The following is a 14,908-nucleotide window of genomic DNA, read 5'->3' on the forward strand; positions in this document are numbered from 1 at the left end:
GGCTACCGGCCGAATGAGGAGGATGAGAAGCCGTAGCCACCAGCGCTGCTGCAGGAGGACCCGTGTCCCAAGAAAGACGGTGAGAGGGGTGGATCGGGGGGGGGGGCGGGTGGTAGCGGCGAGGGGGCCAGAGGCGCTGGAGGGGGGCAGGGGCAGATGACATTCAAAGCAATCTTTGCCAGCCTCCGCACTTTCGTCGCTCCCTGCCCTAATTTCAAGCCCAGCTCCTTGCGCTGCCTTGAAAAAGGGTGCGTGGGGGTAGTTTTGGGCTGTCCATAGCCAAAAACGGTGTTTTTACTTCCGCAGCGCTAGTTCGCGGAAAATCGACTTTCGCAGGAGGTCTTGGAACGTAACCCCCACGAAAATCGAGGGAACACTGTATAAGAATAAGGATGATTTAAAAGATAGATAAAAATGAAAGTAATGGTTAGGAGGTTCATTTAAATTTATTGTTCTTTTTTCCTTTTTGTTATTATGTTGTAGGAGGTATTAAATTTATTAAATATATATATGTTAATTTAGAGTTGAATTTAGAGTTGCTAATGCTGACTGAAGGTAATCATTTTAATTGATGAAAAATATAGAAAATTGAGAAGTATCAAATATAAAGTAAGAAATGTAGATATGAATTAATAATTGATAATTGTTAGTTGGCTGAATGTTAATTGGGTCTGGAATAAATTTTAAAAATTGGGATTAGTAAATATGTATTATTAAGAGGGAGATGAAAAAAGTTTGAAATTTGATTTTATTTGTTTTTAATTTTTTAGCACTAGTTAGGTTATATAGGGATTTTTAGGGTGTTTTTTTTTAGAAAAATGTGTAAAGAGAGGTAGGAAGCACTATGGCCAGGGGTGGGCTACTGCCCGGATGGGATGGGGAACGCAGTGGGGTAATGAAAATGGAGCTCTACCCTAGAGCACCCAATTGCACTGAGAGGTGTTAAAAGAAAATGCAGGGCGTCCTGCATAAGCCACGCCCACAGTATGGTATAAAAATTTTGATAGCCCTTCACTGACTACAGCTTAGTGTTTAATATGTTAGAAATATCATAGTTATTATATATTTGAAGGAACATCAAGAAGGAAATTTAATTAGCGGATAATTGGTGTAGCTAGATGACAAAATTATAAAGTTTTGCAATGAGGAAAAATGATTGAGTTGTTAACAAAAGATTGCACTTTATTGCACTGGAAGTGACTACAGTAAATTTGGATAAAGTTTATAAAAAATACAACACTGGTAGTTATTGAGCTTTATAAATATAATGATGATAGCCATTTCAAACAATCCTTCTTTCTCTAACCTGGTTATCAATGGGCAAAGGAGTTTCCATTTCTTAAGACCTTCCATGCAGCGCGATACTAGAGCATTCAACCCAACTTTAAAAAATGGTTTATCATTCTCTTAGTAGCAACAGTTGTGCCAAAAGAAAAGGAACAATGCTATTTTAACATTGGGTTAGGACCCAGGGTTTCTCAAATAGTGGGGTGGGCCCCTCCAGGGGGGGCAAAAAGCAATGCCAGGGGGGGCCACGTGATCCCGAGGAACATATTACACCCCAATCACACTGATAAGCCACTTGAGTTTTTTCATGAAAACGTGCTGAATATTGCAAATAATCGTCCCGGCGGAGAGTTTGGAGGGGGGGGGGGGCGTGCAAAATGTTTACTTCTTCTGGGGGGACGGGACAGAAAATAATTGAAAATAAAACACTGGGATAGGTTAATATTCCTTTAGGCAGCTCTATATTGGGAATGAAATGAAGGTAATACCCATGAGAAGGCCAAGTCATAATGGTCCCAGGGATCATGGCACCATATCAGGAGCATGACTATCATCTCATGGAGCTATATGAACAGAACATTACAGAGCCAAGAAAAAAATGGAAATATAAGTAACCTAATAAAGGATAAAGAAATTTGAAAGTGGTCAATTTAAATTACTGTATCACCAAATCTATGATAGATATAAAAATATAACTGATTCCTGAAATATCACGAATACTTTAAAGACTAGAAAATTAAATGGCACGTAAGTGGAGGGCAGAACAGAGTAAACCATGGATAACCACTTTATCTGGGTAGTCCTTGTTTAGTGACAATTGTGACCAGCAATTCATTTAAGTGAAGCAACTGCTAAGTGAACCATAAATTTATGACCAGCTTTTCTTTTCTTTACAAAGCAAAGGTAATTAATGTGAGGATTGGTGACAAATTATTTTTTCATCACAATTGTAACTGAAAGCCATCATTAAATGAGGCAGTCACTAAACAGGGACTACTGTGTAAATTGAAAGACAGAGAAACCAACAAGGCAATGCATTCCTTACCTGGCACAAGCCGCTAATGCACATGTCCAGTGACTCAGTATAACATCGTGTTCCATCCAGGACTTTAGGTGCCAGTTCCACAATCAGGTTTGTCTCCTTTGCCTGGCACCTCAATGAACAAGGGTTGTCCGGATCATTAGGGACAGGAAGCCATTCATAAAACTGTCCCTGATACTTGACATCGTTGTGCGCTGAACACTGCTGGGTACGAAAATCACCTGCTTCTGGAGGGCAATCCTAAAAACAAGCAGAAAAGAAGTAAAACGTCTACTGAAGTCTATTCTATAAAACAGTGATGGCGAACCTATGCCACAGGTGGTACACAGAGCCATATCTGAGGGCACCTGAGGCGTTGCCCTATGTCAGCTCCAGCGCACATGCGTGTGCTGGCCAGCTGATTTTTGGGCTTCTTTTCAGCCATTTTTCACCATCCCCAGGGTTCAAGAAAGCCTCCTGAAGCCTGGAGATGGTGAAAAATGGCCCAACGACCCAATGGGAAGTTCGTTTCCAAACTCCCGGTAGCCTATTTGGCCATTTTTCACTCTCCCCAGGCTTCTGGAGACTTTCCTGAAACCTTGAGAGAGCGAAGAACCACCCAAAGGGCTTACCAGAAGTCCAGAGGCTTCAATGATGCCTGTGCACATACATGGAGAAGGAGCAAAGTGGATTGTGCACATGCAAGGGGGAGAGCACACATGCACAGGGGGTTGGGCATTGCATTACGGGTTACGTTATCTCACACATGTAGACCCTTTTGGCACCCGAGCAAAAAAAGGTTCGCCATCACTGCTATATAATGTTCTTCGATACAATTTTGAAGCAACAATTACTTTAAGAAAATTGAACCTTGAGAAATGCATTGATTCCCTGGTGACCACTGTCTGTCCTTCTAGTAACTGGTTGGTAAACCAGTCTGTATAGAAAGGAACAATGAAAAAAAAACCCTGGCAAAACCGTTTTACCAGTGGTGAACAATCTTCATATAAGCAGTGGTTCTCCTGGGGGTTAGGACCCCTTTGGGGGTCGAACGGCTGTTTCCCAGGGATTGCTTAAGACCATGGGACCATGGGAAAATACAAATTTCTCATAGTGTTAGGAAATAAAACTTCTATTCTGGTGCCCTGGAACATATTTTTACAATCTGACCAATCAGGCGTTTACAGTGGAGGTGTCCTCTGACTTTCCTGCCAATGAGCTTAAAGCTCTGTTGGGAGAATTGGCACTAGACTTATGGTTGGGGGTTACCATAATATGAGGAACTGTATAAAGGGGTGGCGGCATTAGAAAGTTGAGAACCTAAAGGGGCACAGAATCATCTAAATGTTTCATAGTATAATCTTAATATATAATTTATGTATGGTATGTTTGTATGTATGTCTTTTTAATAATGGGGTTTTTAAATATTTTAAATTGTAAATTATTAGATTTGTCATGAACTGTTTTATTGTATTGTGAGCCGCCCCGAGTCTACAGAGAGGGACGGCATACAAATCTAATAAGTAAGTAAGTAAGTAAGTAAGTAAGTAAGTAAGTAAGTAAGTAAGTAAGTAAGTAAGTAAGTAAGTAAGTAAGTAAGTAAATAAAAAAGAAAGAAAGAAAGAAAGAAAGAAAGCATGCCTACTGAGAGGAAAATCACACAGAATTTGTCGAGTTCCTCTAAGAAAACAGGCAAAGGGTTGCAGTCTATTTATCACCGAGAAAACAACCAGAAGTGAATATAAGAGAGCAACACTCTAGTTATAGCATGAGAAATGGATTGTGGGTATTCTCAACAAACATTGCCTGTTCTTCAGTATTTCTTCTGACTTCGCAAGGATGCAGAAAGACATATATAAACCTAGCCAACTTTTATATTCCTTTGAAAATGGAAAAAAAGGGGAGGGGAAGAATCATGAAAATTGCTTGATTAAAGTGTTTGTTTATTGAAGCATTCTTTGCTAGCTTTGCTTTCCAAAAGGACCTAAATCAGCCAGGAACTCAGTATGTGCCAGAAAAACACTATGTATACTTGTGTTACTTCAATCTAACACAAGCAGAGAGTTTTACAATCCACAGCATCAATAACTCTTCATTTTTTAAAAAAAAGTTTTTTGTTTTTTTTTACTATTCTTAAAATTCCTTTTCTTAATCTACCAGGAGAGGTACTACTGGATGCAACTTAACTTCTTTAATTTGTACTAAATGTTATGCTAATATTAATAAGGACCACCCAAATATTTTGGTGGATTGTTTGAAAAAAGCCAGAAAGAACATGATAATCCTATATATATGCCATGGACAAATACAAAGTACACAGAAGTACTTAATCATTTTATTTGGTCAAAGTGCAGCCCATCCTTCATTGTACTATTTTAATAGAGACCATCAGTGAATACAATATTTGACTGCTAATATTTTCAAACCGTAGAATGTTCACTGTTCATGTCTACTTAAAAAGTATATCCTATTGAATTTAATTAAATATTCAGCTCTAAAATAAGAACTATTAGCTTCTTTATTGATAAGTTCAGATCCTGCAAGATTGACATGGTTGATTGCTTCTGGCAAGTTAACCATAAATGACTTTAAGCCACTTAGCACATTAAAATATAATCTCTCGCTTCTCCATTCAATTCCATTTATTACTATGATTTCCTTTTTCTGGGGCTTATGCTAAAGTGATCTTGTAATGACTACTAGCAAATACGTTTCTAATAGTGTTTAATAACCTGCCTGATCTCACTTTGTATTTGTCCTTGGCACATACATACAGAGCAGTTGGCAGAGTCTCCTATTCCTCCCAATTTTATTTCTTCCCTTTGCCACCTATGCAGGGATTTCTTCTTTATTTGAAGCATTTACAGTGGTACCTCGTGATACGAACCCCTCATCATAAGAACTTTTCGAGATACAAACCCAGGGTTTGGAATTTTTTGCCTCTTCTTACGAACTTTTTTCACCTTATGAACCTGCCGCCGCCACTGAGATGCCCCGCCTCTGGACTTTCGTGGCAAGCCAAGCGCAGGTTTTTGCGATCCTGAGATCCCCCGAGGCTCCCCTCCATGGGAAACCCCACCTTCCTGACTTCCGCGTTGTTGCAATGCTGTAGGCAAATCCCAGAAGGGGAATCCCAGGATCGCAACAATGGGCGCTCTGCTGGGCAGAGTAGGGGGGACAAAAACGGGAAGAAAAGACTCATGGAGCTCAAGGGAGGAAAAAGGTGTGGGGGAGATGAGCAGAGTGGGGGAGGGGACAAAAACGGGAGGCAGGGACTCATGGAGCTCAAGAGAGGCTCTTTTCACCTTGCTTCGTTGGGTCTTCCTCCCCCCACTCTGTTCGCTTAATACAGTAAAGTATTTTGGATTCTCCTGATGGGCTTGCATGCATTATTGGCTTTTCCATTGATTCCTATGGGAAACATTGTTTCACCTTACGAACTTTTCACCTTACGAACCTTGTCCTGGAACCAATTAAGTTCGTAAGACGAGGTATTACTGTAATATCATTGCTGAAAATTTGAACCTGCTTCATATTGAGTCAGGTTATTGGAACCACTGAATTAGCTCAGTAACAATAACTGTTCCTAAGGATTCGGGAAGCATTATTCTTGGTTCTGCTATGTTTAGTGAAAAAAATACAATCCTGGATCTTCAACATGAGACATTTTGGCCTTTACGTCTTCAGCAAAGTGAGATCAGGCAGGTTATTAAACACTATTAGAAACGAATTTGCTAGTAGTCAATACAAGATCACTTTAACATAAGATCACTTTAACATAAGCCTAATTACTTAGGCTTTGGGAAGGGTGGGGTTTGGGGAATGATGAAATGGGTCTTTTTTTCTCCTGAAAGGAAAGATAATCTCTGTCACTATAATTATGATGTGTCTAGATGGTTGTTGATTGATGCTGTTCTAGGAATTTGTTCTAGAGCAGCCTACCACAGTTCAGTGATGGCAAAGCTTTTTTTCCTCCGGTGCAAAAGAGTATATACGTGCACTATCGTGCATGCACGAGTGCCCACACCAATAATTCAATGCCCAGGGAGGGCGAAAACAGATTTCCCTGCCCCCCGGAGGCCCTCTGGAGACTGGAAACCACCTGTTTCCCAACTTCTGGTGGGCCCAGTAGGCTCGTGTTTCGCCCTCCCCAGGCTCCAAAGGCTTCCCTGGAGCCGGGGGGATTTTAAAAAGCCCACCAGAGACTCTCTGGAAGCCAAAAATGCCCTCCCAGAGCCTCTGTGCATGCCAAAAATCAGCTAGCCACACACACATGTACATTGGAGCTGAGCTAAAGCAATGGCTGGCGTGCCAACAGATATAGCTCCACGTGCCACCTGTGGCACCTGTGCCATAGGTTCGCCATCACTGCCATAGACTTTCGAGACCGAAGGTTGCCAATGAATGAGATAGTTGTTAGGGAAAAAAACAATGTAATTGAGCTACAAAATGTAGTACAACACTCCCCCCCCAAAATCTTAATAATTCACTCCTCAAGAACCTCCTTGAAATTATAGGTAAATATCTTGTTTTTGATTTATGTAGGTGGCCCACAAATGTAGTAGTAGGAGGAGAAACTGATGTCAGGATTAGCAATCCTAGGTGATATTTCATTGTGTAAAAGAAGAATATAAGCATGTTAATGCTGAGTCATAGGGTGTGAACTGCAACCTGATTGGGCTAAAGCATTCTAAGATGCAAATCAACTTTACAATGATTGTCTGTTGTTGTTGTTGGTTGTTAATTGGCTGGCTGGAGCATGAGTTGCTCTATTGAGTAGAGTAATAGCATTGATACGGAGAAACCTGGATTGGTTTAGTATCTACTTCTAAGTAAGCTGAATGCAGTTAAAGTAAAGTTCCTGTAAATAGAAGACTGAGACAGAAAATATTTTGTTTGAACTGAAGAGTAAAACTATTTACTACTGTTTTCAACAAATGTATCTTCGTCATTTTATCTGCACTGGTTCCTTAACTGCCACACTATATTCTGATATCTTACCAAGTCCTCCTGCATAGCTCTGTATATCCGGACAACTGACTTATTCTAATTTGAACTACCCAGAAAAGCACAGCAAACAGGAAGTCTGAACAGGTCCTTCCTGTTGTCTGCAAATCTCATAATGCTCCTTTTAGTGGAACTGATTCTGTTCATTCTTAACCAGAATCAATGGGGATCTGCTTTCATACTAAGAAAAAGCTGCAAAACTCCCTGTGTTGAACATTCACAGGGAACTGAGGCCCAGATCAGCCTGAGCATGTAAACAGCCTGGGAAAGTGCTAAAGCAAGTGAAACTTTGTCACTGGTTTTTCTTTTTTCTTTTGCTTTCTTTTTTCTTTTTTAATTCCATGAGGGTATGGAGTCTGGTTTTATAGCTTGGCTTATTCATGCCTCCACAGAGCCAAGCAAGATCTCTTATTTGATTCTGGCTTGGCTGAACCTACAAAACGTTCCGGCTTGTACTGATTTATTTTTATAAAGACAAAAGGTCCAACAAAGCATACAGATATATATAGAGAGAGTTCTCAGTCTAGCTTTGCTCTCAGCTGAATAGGATTGTTTAAGCACTTTGTCTTTGTGTTTTTGAAACCAAAATAATATTTTTTTAAAAAAAACACACGGTCAACCTAGCACATTCTCAAGACTCTGCGGGCGATCAGGAGCAAAAATAAAATACTACTTCTCTTTGATTTTCCTGATTAAAATAATAACACAGTTTTAAATGGCCAAATGGGTGTTTGGAGAAGTTTTCCATGAAACTTAAGCTGCCTGAAGAGCAAATACAAGCACTCTGGAAAATGTACAGGCATACTTATACCGCTGGCCCCCAAGGCAAGAATTAATGAATTTCTATCTCTAGTGTGAAGGGCCAGCACAAACATGTGATATTCTCTCGCAGTTAAGTTTAACATCTTTCACTCTTTCTAGCACAAGGCCCTCTCATTACTTAGCTACTGTTCAAAACAGGTTACGTAGCCAAGCAGATCTGGGATTGGTTAACTTATTAGGTTTTGCTGTTGTTCTTTAATCAAGTTCCCCTACTAATTGCAAACCCAAAGACCAAATGGACTAGCTTTCACACTTTTGCAAGCCTTGTTCTGCAAGCTCTTCTCATCCCTGCTCTCCACAGCTATTCCAGAAAGGCAGTACAGTGTTCCCTCGATTTTCGCGGGTTCAAACTTCGCGAATAGCCTATACCACGGTTTTTCAAAAAAATATTAATTAAAAAATACTTCTGAGGTTTTTTTTCTATACCACGGGTTTTCCTGCCCAATGATGTCATACGTCATTGCCAAACTAATAATTTTTGCAGACAAATAACGAAAAAAATAATTATTGTTAATAAATAATTATGTTTATAAATATCAGATCGTGCAAAATGCAGCTGCGAGAGCAATCATGGGCTTCCCTAGGCATGCCCATGTCACACCAACACTCCGCAGTCTGCATTGGTTGCCGATCAGTTTCCGGTCACAATTCAACGTGTTGGTTATGACCTATAAAGCCCTTCATGGCATCGGGCCAGAATATCTCCGAGACCGCCTTCTGCTGCACGAATCACAGCGACCGGTTAGGTCCCACAGAATTGGCCTTCTCCGGGTCCCGTCAACTAAACAATGTCATCTGGGGGACCCAGGGGAAGAGCCTTCTCTGTGGCGGCCCCGATCCTCTGGAACCAGTTCCCACCCGGAGATTAGAATTGCCCCCACCTTCCTTGTCTTTCGTAAACTTCTTAAAACTCACCTCTGCCACCAGGCATGGGGGAATTGAGACATCTCCCCCGGGCCTATACAGTTTATGCATGGTATGTTTGTGTGTATGTTTTGCTTTTTAATAAGGGGTTTTTAGTGACTTTTAATTATTAGATTTGTTATACTTTGTTTTTATTATTGCGTGAGCCGCCCTGAGTCTGCGGCATACAAATCTAATAAATAAATAAATAAATAAATAAATAAATAAATAAATAAATAAATAAATAAATACATACATACATACATACATACATACATAAACAAACAAACAAACAAACAAACAAACAATAATTTGTTAGATTTGATTGATGATTGATTGATGATTCCAAGACCTCAAACTAGAGTTCTGAATTCTGCACTGTAAGACTGTGGACAACTAGATAGCAGTAAAGAGTAATTTATTTTTGAGACCAATTAATGGCTGTCCTGATTATTTGAGACCTGCTACAGACAAAGTACATATTTGTTTGTTTGTTTGTTTGTTTATGAATGAGACTCTTTCCAAGTTAAGTTATATTTGTTGGCTGGAATTGTCTAAGGAGGTAACAGTCTTATTGGTATCACCTTAGTTGTAAAATATCATTTCCAGAAATATTCATTAACACAAATTCTTTAATTTCTGGAGCTTTAGATGAATAACTTTTTTTAAATCTTGGGATTTTGAAGGGTATTATGGGATTTTCATGGGTTATATTTTTTGCTTTCAAAAGTATTTTCAATAAAATATTAGTATTTTATTGCAATGCATAGTTTTGATATGGCTTTTAAAATAAATTTAAAATAAAATAAGGTTAAGGGCTTTATTTTAATATTGTAAATGATGTTTAAAAAAGCACAAAATGCTGATTTGGAGTTAGAGAACTAGGATTCAAATGAATTCTTAATTGTGACTTACTGGGGAATTGGGGAACTCAAATCTTTTCCAGCTTCACCAGTTTCCTTTAAATATGAGTTGCAATAATCGCAGCTCATGAAAATTTATTTGGGGTGTGTGTGTGTGTACAAAATAATTAGAAAATAGTTTAGGGTACATAAAGCATTAGTGAAAGATACATTACCAGTTGTAATTACTGCTGCAAGATTTTGTTGCCCATTCATTCCAAGAGATTTTTAAAAAGTGATTTTATTCTACATAAATTATTACACTTTAATGTAAAAGGATAGCTTGTGGGTTTGGGGCCCATGCCTCAGAGCCTCACTCTTGTAATTTTACTTTCCAATGGACAATTTTTCTCCCAACCACAATCATAGGGTCTAGTTTCTTTTAGTTTTTTTTAAAAAATGAATGGCTTAACACACACACACATACAATATAAAGTATATATAAAGTATATATAAAGTATGTAGGATAATTCTCTGCCTTACAAGGCAAAGGTTGCAGGTTCAAGTCCCAGTGGGTATGGCTAGCTGATGAGGCCAAAATAAGGCCGAAAGAGATCTATCCTAGCATCTATCCTATCTTGCCAGCACCCCCCTGAACCCGGGTTCGGGGTGGGGTGCTGGGAAGCCCCCCAGGCCGGGTTGCGACCTTTTAAAACAGCCGTGACGCTTCCCAGCTGTCTCCTGAAGCCCAACGCTAAAGCCGAACTTCCGCGTTCAGCTTCGGGAGACAGCTGGGAAGCGGCGCGGCTGTTTTAAAAGGTGACAGCCGGGCTGGGGGGCTTCCCAGCAACCTCCCGAACCGAACCCGGGGTTCAGAAAAATTTTGCCTCTTCTTACGAACTTTGTTCGAGTTACGAACCGGCGTTCGGGAGGCTTCTGGGAAGCCCCGCCGCCCGGCTGTCACCTTTTAAAACAGCCGCGTGGCTTCCCAGCAGTCTCTGAATGCCGGTTCGTAACTCGAAAAAAGTTCGTAAGAAGAGGCAAAATTTTTCTGAACCCCGGGTTCGTATCACAAGTTGTTCGTAAGACGAGGGGTTCGTATCTTGAGGTACCACTGTATATATATATACATACACACACACACACACACACACACACATATATATATGTCACATGTTTTTTTGCTGAATTTGAAAATTAAGGGAGACTAGGATAGATCTATTTCTGCCATATATATATAGCCAGCTTATACTGGCTGGAGAATTCTGGGAGTTGAAGTCCACAAGTCTTAAAATTGCCAAGTTTGAAGATCTCTGGTTTGGACCTTCTGATTTATCTTATATAATTAATTAACTTGCAAGATCCATTTTTCCCCCCATGTACATGTACATGCATACAGTGTTGTTTCTCTTTGTCATATAATATATGTGGGCATGTACCGTATTTTTCGCTCCATAAGACGCAGTTTTTTTCCTCCCAAAGTAGGATGAAAAATCAGCCACGTCTTATGGAGCGAAGATGCAGGCAGGGAGGGGGGGGGGAGGCGCTGGAGCAGAGGGGGGGGCGGCGATATACTCATCTGGAGACCGCCGCCTCTGTTGCCGCCTCTCCTCTTCCCAACCCCGAAGAGAGCTGCGCCTTTCGGCCTCCGGAAGTGCTGGGCCGGGGGACGCCTCCACCCCGCAGGTTTAGGAGGCGGAGCGGCACCGGAGGAGCGTTGGCGGTTCCGAGCCTTTGGGAAGGCTACGGGAATCGCTTCAGGAGGCGGGGAGGTCTCGAAGACCCAAAACCCAGCCAGTCGCTCGCAGCCGGCCGCCGCCTGTGCAAAGTTTGGCTGCGAACTCGGCTGGCTAGCTGCTGCCTGGCCCCCTCCCTCCCGGAGGAGGGTCTCCCTTCGCACCACCAGCGGCGCTCCCCCCGCCAGCCAGCCAGCCAAGCCCCGCACCCGCCGGAGCCGGCTCTTCGCTCTCCCCCCGCTGCCTGCCGCGTTTGCAGGAGGTGGGGAGGGTCGGGCGGCCCGCCAAGGCCAGGAGGGACGCCGCTGCCCCCCCTTCCCTCTCTCCGCCCGCCGCTGCGCCTCCTGCTGAGCCCCCTCGGCCCCGCGCAGCGCCTGTCAGAGGAAGCTGCCCTGTCCCGGCCAGGATCCGGGGGCGAGGTCGTCGGGGTTTGAGGGGCCCTAAACCGCCCACAACAGAAAAACAGAAAAAATAAGGGAGAAAGAAAGAGAGAGAAAGGAAGAGGAGAGATAGAAAGGGGGAGAGAGAAAGAGGGAGAGATAGAGAAGGAGAGAGAGAGAGATACAAAGAGAGTGAGTGAGAGAAGGAGAGATAAGAGAGAGAAAGAAAGAGGGACAGAGAGAAAGAAAGAGGGACAGAGAGAAAGAAAGAGAGGGACAGAGAGAAAGAAAGAGAGGGACAGAGAGAAAGAAAGAGGGACAGAGAGAAAGAAAGAAAGAGAGGGACAGAGAGAAAGAAAGAGAGGGACAGAGAAAGGGAGAGAGAGAAAGAGAAAGAAAGGTAGAGAGAAAGAGGGAGAGATAGAAAGAAAGAGAGAGGGGGGCTTGTTTGTATATTTTCCCAATTCCCCTAGGGCAGTGTTATTGTAATAAATATTTTAGCCTACTTTTTGGCTCAAAATATTTTTTTTTCTATTTTCCTCCTCTAAAAACTAGGTGCGTCTTATCAGCAGGTGCGTCTTATAGAGCGAAAAATACGGTAAGTATATGCATATTTATTTAGAAACATAGAAACATAGAAGATTGAGGGCAGAAAAAGACATTATGGTCCATCTAGTCTGCCCTTATACTATTTCCTGTATTTTATCTTAGGATGGATATATGTTTATCCCAGGCATGTTTAAATTCAGTTACTGTGGATTTACCAACCACGTCTGCTGGAAGTTTGTTCCAAACATCTACTACTCTTTCAGTAAAATAATATTTTCTCACGTTGCTTCTGATCTTTCCCCCCAACTAACCTCAGGTTGTGCCCCCTTGCTCTTGTGTTCACTTTCCTATTAAAAACATTTCCCTCCTGAAACCTATTTAACCCTTTAATATATTTAAATGTTTCGATCATGTCCCCCCTTTTTTCTTCTGTCCTCCAGATTGAGTTCATTAAGTCTTTAAGTTTTATGCTTAAGACCTTCCACCATTTTTGTAGCCCATCTTTGGACCCATTCAATTTTGTTTCTTTGTTTATGTTTATATAGTGTATAATGGAGGTGGTGACCCTTTGAGAGCTGTATGCAACATTTCATTTCAATATATGCTGATTAGTGTACATGGAAAGTGACTATAAAGTTACGTTTAATTTGCTTAATGCACAGAGTGGAAGACCCAGCGTCTGTGAAGGGAATCATATCAAAAGGCCCCTCAGTGTGAAATTGAGAAAATGTATATTATTAAAATTTTAAAGGTGAAAATTCAGGTCGTCATAATTATGATTGCAGAAACAGAATACCCTATGAGATTAGACTTTCAATCCTGGGCCTAGAAAGTTTAGAACTAAGATGCCTTAAACAAGATCTAAGTATTGCCCACAAGATGCTGCAATGTCCTGCCTGTCGGCGACTACTTGAGCTTCAACCACAACAACACAAGAGCACACAACAGATTTAAACTTTATATTAACCGCTCCAAACTTGACTGTAAAAAATATGACTTCAGTAACCGAGTTGTCGAAGCGTGGAACTCATTACCAGACTCCATAGTGTCATCCCCAAACCCCCAACACTTTACCCTTAGATTATCTACGGTTGACCTCTCCAGATTCCTAAGAGGTCAGTAAGGGGCGAGTACAAGTGCACTAGAGTGCCTTCTGTCCCCTGTCCTATTGCTCTCCTATATCTCCTATACCTTTCTTCTATTCCTATATCTCTTCTTTTATTCTTTCATTGATATGTTCTATTACTATACCTTCTTTTCTATTATTTTACTATGAGTATCTCCTCTATAACCTTCATCATGTATTTTACTATGTGTATATATATACCCACTAAAACTCTCATTGTGTACTGGACAAAATAAATAAATAAATAAATGATAATTTTTTAAAAAAAAATATTATCAAAAGAATGAACCAGTGATTTCTTTTTCATGTATTTTACTATGTGTATATAGATATATACCCACTAAAACCCTCATTATGTATTGGACAAAATAAATAAATAAATAAATAATTTTTTTTAAAAAAAATTATAAAAAGAATGAACCAGTGATTTCTTTTTTGCTGTGTGTCAGTAAAAATAGAACATATTTGGCAGCTGAAGGTGAATCTCCAGGAAACAAAGGGGTGAAAGAACAGAATTCAAAAACCTTGTTTTATGGATCTCCAGTATGGCAGAGAAAGCAGTGTTAGAAGTTCCATCCAGCCAAGAAATGTGTGAGTCATTTAAGAGTGTTGTTTACGCTTCATACCAAGGGTATAGCTAGTTCTAAAAATGTGTCTTTTTCTGTTACTGCATTCAGGGTCATTTCCCAACAAATAACAAAAGATAGTTTTCCTTCAGGGTCGCAGAATGGTTTCAGACAGATTGGCTTGGCTTCTTCGTCCTCAGATTTCTACCACAATTCACAACACAAACAGCTCTTTCTTGCAACCAAAATTAAGAACTTCTGGGCTGGCTCTTTCCAACAGTAGTAGCATAGTCAGGGGTGGGCAGCAGGCAGGACGGGGTGGAACGCAGTTCCACCGGCGGAAATGAAGATGCGTGCGCAGCTCCAACTGATTGGTGGCTGTCACTTCCTGCATTACTGGTCTAAGCTCGGCTCTCCTTTTTTCTCCTAGTGCTGCTGCGTCTGCGCTCCTTGCTTTTTTCCTCTTTCCTCCTTCCTGACCTTGAACGTGCTTCCCTCTCTCCTGCCCGGCTCACCTCCAGCCTCACACGGCCACCTCCCGCCTGAGGTGCAAGCAGAAGGTGTGGGTGGAAGCATCGCAGGTGGCATTTATTTATTATTTTATTTATTTATTTATTATTTAGATTTGTATACCACCCCTCTCCGCAGACTCGGGGCGGCTCACAGCAA

The 14,908-nt window shown here is 41.1% G+C and overlaps 1 protein-coding gene across 2 annotated transcripts in view; it reads right to left on the minus strand.

The window, feature by feature from the left end:
• ADAMTSL1 (ADAMTS like 1) overlaps positions 1 to 14,908 on the minus strand; it is a 637,539-nt gene that overhangs the window by 217,994 nt on the left and 404,637 nt on the right. For both annotated transcript variants that reach the window (XM_070742526.1, XM_070742525.1), the window contains exon 5: positions 2,333 to 2,569. In XM_070742526.1, the coding sequence (XP_070598627.1) occupies positions 2,333 to 2,569 (237 nt within the window). The remainder of the gene's footprint in view (positions 1 to 2,332; positions 2,570 to 14,908) is intronic.

Source organism: Erythrolamprus reginae, chromosome 2 (assembly GCF_031021105.1).
Source record: "Erythrolamprus reginae isolate rEryReg1 chromosome 2, rEryReg1.hap1, whole genome shotgun sequence".
In the NCBI taxonomy this organism is placed as follows: domain Eukaryota; kingdom Metazoa; phylum Chordata; class Lepidosauria; order Squamata; family Dipsadidae; genus Erythrolamprus; species Erythrolamprus reginae.